The 10666-nt window shown below is 39.8% G+C and overlaps 1 protein-coding gene across 1 annotated transcript in view; it reads right to left on the reverse strand.

The window, feature by feature from the left end:
- Positions 1-1136: 1136 nt before the first annotated feature.
- CD40LG (CD40 ligand) overlaps positions 1137-10666 on the reverse strand; it is a 13455-nt gene continuing 3925 nt past the window's right edge. The window contains exons 3-5 of the mRNA XM_006774699.2: positions 6781-6835; positions 4788-4850; positions 1137-2058 (exon numbers count right to left, since the gene is read on the reverse strand). Coding sequence (XP_006774762.1) covers positions 1682-2058; positions 4788-4850; positions 6781-6835 — 495 coding nt within the window. The 3' untranslated portion in view covers positions 1137-1681. The remainder of the gene's footprint in view (positions 2059-4787; positions 4851-6780; positions 6836-10666) is intronic.

Here is a 10666-nt window from a genome sequence, read left to right on the forward strand (position 1 = left end):
AAAGATTATAAAAGATATGTTCAGGCTGTACCTGTATTCCCTTTCTATGAACCATACTAAAGAGGTAATGCCTCTTGTCCATCCCTACTGTGAACATATTGTTAACTAAGACCATGAATCAATAAATGTCACCCCTGCTCATACCAAAATTTTCTCATTGGAAAAAGTTTGTCTAGCATGATTTTGGCCTTGTGCTAGAAAGTCAGATTCTAAAGTGTTCAAAGTCACTCAGCCAAGAAGGGACTGTGTGTGGTCCATAGAACTGAAGAGTAGGGGCAGTGGCCAAGAGCTGACCCCACTTCTCTTCACTCTCCTTTATTTTTTCTACAGTAATACTTTTCTGCTTGAACATGTGGTGTTTGTCTTAAGCAGTGCACTCTGTCAATAAAGACAAAAGGTAATCTGGGTTTCTTACATGAAAATTTCTCAATTAGAGGTGATAAGAAATAGCCCCCTTGACTTCAGTGCAAGACTGAGGACTGATATTTCCCCCCAGCTGTCCCAGCACTATATCCTCTTGCCTAAGCTGGCACCACCTAGACAGCTATTAAAAAGATAAGCAACTGTTTCTCATTTAAGGCCCTCCCTCCAGCTTCACTTAGCTGTGATTAAAAAAAAAGTCTCTCTTCAATTCCCTGAAACCTTTCCAGAGCAAGCTGGAAATAAAAACCCAGATTGTTTTTTCACTGAGTAAGCTTCCATGTCATTTATAAAAGGCTATGACAGACTTTCAGGGAGTGATATTTTGTGGTGCAACAAGTTTGAAAACCAAGTTTATCTAGTTTATGAACACATCACAAAGGTTAGGAAAATTCCCTCCAAATGATTCCTCCTCCCCAAACCTGGCCTAAGCTTCAGGTGCTAAATAACAACAATAATGTTAAGGGATTTTTATTATTAAAAAATAAATAACAGGATAAAGACAAGTTCACCCAGGAAACAGTGGAGACTGCAGGTAGATACAATAGATTTCCTTTAAATACACTCATTTCTTGAGGAGTGGGCAGGCTCAGAGCTGTTCTCTCTGCTCCCCCTCCCATCTACAGTGGTGGAGATAGGAACAAGGTTGAAATAAGATAACTGATTAGCAACAGTCTCACACTGTGAAGGAGGGAGAGAGGGTGGGAGGGAGAGATAAATGAGTGTCAGGGAGGCTAGTGGGGGGACAGAGTTTTTTAGTTCTTCACTGCATTAGACTTTCTAGAGCCTGTTCCTTTCATCAGTGACACAGGGACCCAGAATCAACCATAAGTAAATGTGAACTGAGGCTCCTTGTTTCCCTTATGTATCTTCACTGATAAATCAAATACATTATCCACTGAAAGACACTGCAGGCAAAACAAAACTAAAAAACTAACTTGGCTAATAATTTGCTGTTTACTCAGAATTCAATCTGTGCATAATGGCCTTGTCTTTTCATAGGGATCTCTGGATGTCTGTATCAGTCGGGTTGCTGCTTCAGAATATAAGCTCATAGGGAACGTGGCCTCTTTGGTTTTCACCCGCCCCATATTTCACTTATTGCAGCCCTATATGCCTTGGGGTGTATAATAAATAGTTCTCCATGGGGAGGATCCTAGAGTTATAAATAGGCAGTTCAACAGGGGGTGGTCTTAACTGCTTTGCTGTATTATGAAGACTGCCAGCATCTGCTCAGCGGCAGCCTGCGAGGTTACAGTGTTCAGAGTTTGAGTAAGCCAAAAGATGTGAAGCCAGTCCCATGGCTCACTTGGCTTGGGTCAGTCACATTGACAAACACTGAAGCACCTGGTTGCAATTCAAATACTCCTCCCAAGTGAATGGATTGTTGCCCACAAGGTTTGGAGGAACTGTGGGTATTTGCCGCTCTAAGTAAGATTCTCTCAGATCCACTCGTGGACTTCAGGCAGAGGCTGGCTATAAATGGAGCTTGACTCACAGCTTCCCGATTGGAACAGAAGGTAACTTGGGCATAGATATAATAGAGTCCTTGTCTTTTAACAGCCAGCCGTTTCCCATTTTCGAGGGTTACCAAGTTGTTGCTCATGGTGTAATATCCTTTTTGGGCCCACTGTAGAACTGTAATGGAGAGGAGAAAAATTTGTGGTGAGATGAAAAATAGCATGATTCACATTCTAACAAAACATAGTTTAATGTTGACACTAATTTCATATATGAATGGAAGTTTGGGGCAATAGGGACTTTTAAGGACCCTTTCAGCCTTAAGTCTATGAAGGAGCTATGGCTGACAAATTAGCATGGGCTTTATAGTCAAATGAAGCTTGGTTCCAATCCAAGGTTTATTCAAGCACAGGCAAATCTATCTCTGAGTTTTAGTTTCTCATCTGCAACACTGGGCTAATATTACAGCACATTTTAGAGACTTGTGAAAATTAAATAAAGTAACAGAGCACAGTGAGTTTCCTTCTCCCTTTAGAGTTCTTAAAGCTGATTTGTCCTTGAACTTCAGAAAGTGTGAATGATTTCAAAATTACACATCATAAATTATGCATTCCAAAATATTCAAGCAAAATCCTTGCTAATATTAATATTTATTTATTCCTTTCCTTAAATTTTACAAAGTCAAAGAATTGCTGGTCTACCTAGCTCAGCCTCTGCACAGAGAAAAGGAAAGACCCCATTTCTTCCGACCTGATCAAGCTGTTGCAAACCTGACCTGCCTCCCACAGCAAGGACTAAAATTAGGCAAGGAAGTATGAAAATAAACCTGTCATTTCACTATGTGTTTTGATCTCCCATTGTAGTGGGCGCCACCAACTTGAAAGTACATGTATTCTTGTGGCTAAACCAGAGTACCCACCAACAGTGTGCCATTTTCTCGGCTGAGATGTTGAGTGGGTTCAAAGTAGTGTGTGCACCTGATTTCAAATCTCAGCTCCCACAGAGTTAGATTGCTGGGTGGGGGTTGGGGAGAAGTAAATGTATTAATGCATTTGCTTCCTTGGACTTTAAAAAAATCCTATTTGGTGGTCTTTGGCCTATCAGGGTGCAAGATCCAACCTGTTACGACTCATCCTTTAATATAAAAAAGGCACCTGAAATGTCTGATTTTTTGTCCCTCCAGACCACTTCAGAAATGGTACTTTATTATGATGTTTTCACTTTTGGACCAATTGAGAAAAAAAGTGCAGGTTCCCTATCTTTTCATTCACTAAGTTTATTTTTAAAAGTCATAATCTAATTTTCAGCCTTGCTGTGGGATGTAGGTCAAATCTGCAGCAGCATGAGCAAGTACAAACTAGAGGTTTGGGACTGGGGTAGGGGGAGGAATGTTACTTTTTTCTCACCTGGTCCTCTGGGAACCTACTGTGATGCAGACCATAAAATATACTAGGACCAATACCAATAATGGTCTTTTTAGCAGAATCTGAACATAATGAGATATATACAAGGGCAAAGATTTATATACAAATGGGAAGCTATTTTTGAGGAGGCATCTCTGTTGCTGTTATCCAATCTGGATGAGAAGGTGTCATGTGGATGGCCACCCTGGATATGTCAATATAGTTGTGATATTCTCTTATCTGTAAGTGTATTTTCTAAGAAAGGGGTACTTGGAAGAATTATTAAATATTGTGGGAATACTGGTATTAATGAAGGACTTTATGTCACTCTTGTGACATCTAAATTACAGTGAAGAAAGCTAAGTAATGTCGCCTTACATTTGTATAACACTTGACAGTACAATGTTCTTCCACATTAGCTGATTTGATGTTCAGAGTCACTGTGTGAAGTGAGGCAGGAAATTGCTGTGTCAGTAAAGAGACTTGCCCAAGGTCACCTAGCAAGTGGTAGTCATGGTTCTTGAGCCTCAGTGTTCAAAACTCCTTATCCACTCCCATACCATGATTCACGATAACCATGTATAACCACTAAGAAATCGAAATCGCAGCTTAGAAATGAGGCTGTCTCTCCTCTCCTCTCCTCTCCTCTCCTCTCCCCTCTCCGCTCCTCTGCTCTGCTCTCTTCCCCTCTCTCTCCTCTCCTTTTTTCTCATCTCTCTTTTTCTCTCAAACACACACTCTTTAGAACTCCATTCCAGAGCACTGTGCTGAATTTTTCAAAGACTTCTCTGATGCTTTCAGACTGCATTTATGTAAATGGGGGATTTTATGCTAGCGTGTGTGTTTCCATCCATTTATCAGATGTGACACATTCTCCAGCACCAGCTATCAGGAGGTACAGATTTGGGAAAAAGATCTAAGGGCTAGAACAATGGCAGAACGTATATGGAAATAAAGTCATTCAGAGTTGAAAAGATTACAGTATGTTGTCTGTTGTTACTTCATTGGAAAATCTAACATCCTGGCACCTACTGATCTTTGCAAAATGATTTTACCTTTTAATTTCCTTGAGGTTGGCCCCCATGCGAGGCTGGGGTAACATACATCAATTGACAGATGGCAGGAAATGCCCCCCGAGGCCCATTTACACACAGTGAAGAAGGGTTAGTATGAGGGACGTTCATAGTCAAGTCACTACCTGCCATCTCTTCTATGTTGTCAGAATAATGGTCTCTTCACCCAGTAATTCATCATTTAGAATCAGCCATTAAACAAGAACATAATGAGAACATAGTTATTGCTTCCCACCTCTTTTTGTCTCTTCAAGTCCCATCTTTACTTTTGAGCTCACTTTGAAGACGAAGGAGAACATGTAAGAGGTATATGAGTAGGTTTGTAGATTAGGCCCCAGAGGAAGAGAGGAACGTAATCATTTGGCTGCATTGCATCAGTATCTTAGCCTTCCCCCTTGGATAGCTGATGCTCAGATGCTTTTGGACTTACCAGAGGCTGTTTTACTACTGGCCTCACTTATGACATGTGCTGCAATTTGAGGATCCTGATCACCTACAATGAAGCAAAAAACAAACTGTCAGGCCAAAATAATGCAAAACTGCCCATGGAGCTATTTGGTTCAGTTCCACATCTGTGTAATAGAGGCTGTGTTTAAATAGGTTATGTAAAAGTAAGGGTAGAATGGTTTGAAATCCTTCTCACAGTGAAAAAAGTTGGTTTCTAAAAAATCTGAATGATTGAATTGGCTAATTCCACTGATTCTATTTTTCTTATAGTTGTTCAGTACTCAATTCCACTTCACATAGATTGATACAGGCTAAAGGTACTGGTCTGCATTAAAATATACTTTGACTCTTGCTTTTAGGAAGATCATGTCTGCACAATTAGCTAGTAAGATGCTTATGGTATCTGATTTGGTCAATTAATTGGCCAAACTATTGTATCTATCTCTAATTGTTTCTTATGTAAAAGGCTTGCTTTTTAATTAGATGTGCTGATTGCCTAAATGCAAAGATAGTGTGGAAGTTTCTTTTGTCCAGTAATGAGTCTGGTGTCAGACACTCTGTAAATGCCTTATAAATATTTAGTCAAATTGCATGATCTAAATTACAAGTTTTGTTAAGTTTATCATTTTTCTGAAGACTGCTAGGCAGCCTGTATGATTAACTTCAGCCTCCACATGAACTGTTTCCTCAAATTTTACTGTACTTAATAGATAACATGGTTCAACTCAATATATCTTAGAGTCATTCTAAAGACAAAACCTTCATGGAAATAGACCAATAATTAAAGCAAGCTCTGAGTATGCTCTTTGCCTCAGAAAACAGTATCTGTATTTCTGTATGCACAGGGTGGGGGCAAAAGTAGATTTACAGTTGGACATATGGAAAATAATATAATAAATAAATAATAATACAAGAAAAACTGTGTTTTATGTGCTCACAACTGTAAACCTACTTTTGCCCGACCCTGTATGTACATATGCATTTGTGTGTATTAAATTTACAAAACCCATACCATCATTTTCACTGACTTTGTGATATAATAGTCTCTCTAAAAACATCCATCTACCAACTTTTCATCTTTCTGATACTCGGGTCACTCCAGGAGTTATTGTATTATATTCTAAGAGGAACAGGGAAAATTAGGGAGTCATCCAGAAAAGGAGGTAACTAGGAAAGGAAAGGGTATGGAAAGGATCATAAGAGGAAGAGTGGAAGGTACTTGGTAGGTTTAGCTTGGAGAAGAAAAGGCTTCCATGATTACTGTTTTCAACATCTGGACAGCTGCTGTGTAGAAGAGGAATTATACTTTGTTTCATTTGGCCCCATAGAGCAGAACTGGTTCCAGTGAGTGGAGATTACAGGAACAAAATTCAACTCCAGAGGAGAAAAGACTTCTCTCAGGTAATATAATAAACTTATTATAATTATTAGACCCATTCAAAGATGGGCCAGGCTGCTTTATGAGATAGAAGGTGCCTAAGCATATTCTACCGGAGTCCAGGCCAGATGGTCATTGCTGTTGTGAAGGAGATTTGTGCCCTGGTTGTGGTGTTGGATTTGAAAACCATCAAGACCCCTTCAAACCATGAGATGTTCCAGATACTCCCATATCAAGAACAAGGCAAAGAATAGAATATTGTCACATTGACTCATTCCTTGATTCCAGAGGCTCCACTGGCCATGGTTCCCCATGAAAAACTTATTGAGCAGTGAATGCCACTGCTACCAAATGATGATTTTCTTATCATCTTATCCTGTTTAGGTGGTATGGTTTCTTTGATCAAGGTATTGAAAATAATGGAATTTCTTCATACTTGGTACTGTCAGCATTAAAGGAACCCATCTGATTGTGTTCCAGTTTTATTTCCAAGGCTAAAAGTTCCCTGATACAACACTGGGTTACTCAATATAATCAGCCTTATAAAGCCTCCTTTTAGTTTTTAAGTATGTATAGAAATTGGTAAATAGCAACCTACCTTTTTGCTGTTGAAAGTTTTTTTCTTTCTCCTTCACTTCATTTCCCGTTATATCCTGAAATAAGAATCATTGCAAAAGATCATTTTAACAGGGTCTCTTCTGTGGGGTTTTAGAGGTATCATTCAATTTGGTATCAATATTTACTCTGCTGCCTGTTTCTAGTAAGGATTATCATATAGACTTAGATCCTGTCATTAATATCATACTGATTGGGAGCCAATGGCTCTGACAGATGAACTGACAGCCCAGAAAACTGAGGTGTAGACCTGGAAGCAGAGTCTGGTCTTCATTATCTTCATTCCAGCATTCTCTCTAGACTAGAGGCTACTATGCTGACTCTTCCTATGACCCTAACCTCCCTGGTTTTGACATGCATTTGCAAATAATGTTGAATGGGGAAATGTTTCTACCCTGGGAATTGGTATATAGAATGTTATTAAAGATAAAGCCTGGTGTATATCTATTAGAATAAAATTTGTCTGAAATCTCCCAGAAAATGGTAACAATAAGTTTGATTGTGGGAAGAAATCTCAACATTTTTTATTTTGTTGTTTCAGTGGGCTGAGGAGATTCTCTTGTTGCTGGTGGTGTGCCCTTGTGTGGCCTGCATGTACATGGGTGGGCAAAAGTTGGTTTACAGTTATAATACAAATAAATAATATAATAATAAATAAATAAATAATACAATAATAAACTGTGTTTCAACTACTCATAACTGTAAACCTATTTTTGCCAACCCCTGTGTTTAGAATAATCAGCATGTATATAGGAAACACAGGCCATCTCCCAGTGCTTCTGATGTTCAAAGGCAAATGCAACACTTCTTCAGGGGTTTCTTCTCACTTGGCAACTGAAGGAAAGTTAGAGGTACTTAAAGAGTATAACAGGGAAAGCAACCAACACAGGTCAGAAGATAATAAAGGCTACTGCTGCCATTTTAAAGATACTGAATAAAAGGCCTCCAGGGCATAACTGGCGGCATGAGGTCACCTAAGGAGTCTGAGGCTGAAGTGAAGAGTCAAAACTGTGAGATCAAATTCATAGGCCAGGTTTAACTCACATCATCACCCTGTACTCTAAACACAAGAAAGGAAGACAGTAGTATTTTCACATCTTGTAATAATCAGTCTTGGGCTCCTTCCCATTACTAGAATCAGTTTTCTACAGGGCTCTTCCCTTTCATTCCTCCACTAGAAGGAATTAGTGTTGTAACTATTGATTGTCTTCTTATAGACTCAGCTCAGTTGCCAGATGTGAGGGTATAAGTTAAAAGAACCTGTACCTCTTCCTGGCCAGTGTGGCTCAGTTGGTTGGAGCATCATCCCATGTACTAGAAGGTCTCAGGTTTGATTCCCCATTAGGGCACAGACCTAGGTTTCAGGTTCCATCCCTGATCTGAGACAACTGATCTCTCTCTCTCTCTCTCTCTCTCTCTCTCTCTCTCTCTCTCTCCTTCACTCTCTAAAATAAACTTTTTTAAAAAAATTAAAAGAAAAGAAGAACTTGCACCTCGAAAAGCTCACATAGGTCACAGAGCCTCAACTTTCCACTTGAGCTGAAGTGTGGCACTGTGAAAGTGTGGCAACAGGAAAATGTTTGTGAGATAACAAGTAAACAAATGAGTATTTAGTGTCTTTTCAAAAAACGGAGTGTGATGATGGAGGTTGAGATACTTTCAAGCTAGGTGGCTGCATTGGTGTCAGAGCCCAGACAAGATGAGAATGTGAAGTCAGCAAAGTTTGCCTTTTATGCACCCAACCTTGCCTTTCCGAGAACTTTCCCCCAGCCACATGCCCCAGAGCATTTTTTCTTGCTTTACACCCCACCTCAACTGAAAGACTTTTTAAAGCTGATTTCAGAAAATCTAGGATTAGTTATTTCTCTCTCAGTGGGAACTCTTGTGGCAGGTATGGACAGATTAACCTTTAACTTAAAAAAAATGCCTTGACACTATTAAAGACATCTCAGGAATTGGTAGGCAATCATGGAACTAATTCTAACACGGTGTAGGGTGGGTAGTAAGTTTTTTTTTTAAAAAATCCTCACCTGAGGATTTTTTCCATTGATTTTTTTTTTAGAGAGGGTGAAAGGGGGAGAGCAGACACATCAATTGGTTGTCTCCCATACTCACCCTGACTGGGGCTGGGTATCGAACCCACGACGTTTGGTACATGGGCTGGTGCTCTAACAGTTGCCTTCTGCTCAAACCCTGACCGGGGCCAAGGCTCAAACCTGAAACCAAGGTATGTACTCTTGACTGGCAATCAGTGACCCTTCAGTGCACTGGCTGGCACTCTAACCACTAAGCAAATTGGCCAGGGCATAAGTAGAAAGTTTTTTAAAAAATATATTTTTATTAATGTAATTTCAGAGAGGAAGGGAGAGAGAGAGAGTAACCTCAATGATGAGAGAGAATCATTGATCGGCTGTGTCCTGCATGCCCTTGACTGGAATTGAATCCAGGACCCTTCAACCGGCAGGCTGATGCTCTATCCACTGAGCCAAGCTGGGAAGGGTGTGAGTAGTAAGTTTTAATGTGAAATCACACTATTCATGATGCTGCTTCCACTACCCTAACATAATCCCATTGTCCCACCAAAGTGACAGCGTGGTGCTACTTGCTTCAGTAGATGAGCTCCTTGTTATTAGAGGTGTTTAAACAGAAATTGGGGAACAACTTGGCAGGGACAGTGAGGAGAAAATTAAAGTTCTGTATTGATAATTAGATCTGATGATTTCTATGACCTCTTCAAGTTCTATGATTCAGTACTCAAAATTCAAACCAGAGGTTGTTCTGGACCATTCAGATTCTGACCCAGAAAGACTGCTAATGTTAGCTAAGAATATAAAAGTTTAATTTGTTATTATGTAGCTGACCTGTTAGGTTAAAAAAAGTCCAAAATATTGTTCTAGAATGAGAAATTTGGGTGGATGGATATTGGAGTGGGGTTCAGTCATTGGAGGAGGATTGAATTTGTGGAGGACTTTGCGTCTCACCATCATGCATATCATAGGTACAGATGACATTGACTCAGATTCCACCCCTACTGCAGTAGAGGCACTGGGCTTCCTCTATCGGATGTCAGGAGCCCCAGTTTACATGCCCAAGAGGTTTTGCCTTCTTAGAATATGAAACTTTGGAGCTGTTGTGTGTTTTGTTGCTGTTGTCTTTTTGTTTGTTCATTTCTTGTTTGTTTTTTTTTGGTGTGTGTGTGTGTGTGTGTGTGTGTGTGTGTGTGTGTGTGTGTTTATGTAAGCATAAGCAGAGAGACCAAACCAGCTGTTTCTCTTACTTCTATCCTGGGTAGTTGATTTGGGAAGCTTTACATATCTGACCTGAAATAAAGCCATGAGGAATTGGCAGTTCAACTGTAAAACTGTCAGTAAGGAAGAGAGGAGCAATAAAGCAAGAGCCAGTGTCACTGCCTTTGGAGGGACTGTGAGGAGAAAGCTATGTAAGACTGATCACATAATTACAAAATGTCGAACTTGGCAGTGCCCTTACAGATAATCTCAGCCCTCTCATTTTATAGATGAGAAAACTGAGGTCTAAAGAGGTGAAGTCATTTGCCCAAGGTCATGTAGTGAGCACATTATACATATTATTGGGATTATTAACCATTGTTCTGAAAGTGGCTTTATTTACATTTAAATTTGCAACACCTACCAGTACCCTGTAATACTGGCCAGAAGCCTCAAAGAACCAGAAAATAAATTCATTTCTACGCCTTACAAATAAAAATTTAGGAGTCTTCACCTAAAACTTAGATTAGCATAAAGAACCTAAAAGCCAGCAACAGAGTTGAGCTGCATTCTAATTCCCTTAGATGGCTCAGAAATAAGGAAGGTCTTAGAGCAACGGTTCTCAACCGGTGGGTCGCGACC

This window comes from Myotis davidii, unplaced genomic scaffold, assembly GCF_000327345.1.
Source record: "Myotis davidii unplaced genomic scaffold, ASM32734v1 scaffold1208, whole genome shotgun sequence".
NCBI classification, from domain to species: Eukaryota; Metazoa; Chordata; class Mammalia; order Chiroptera; family Vespertilionidae; genus Myotis; species Myotis davidii.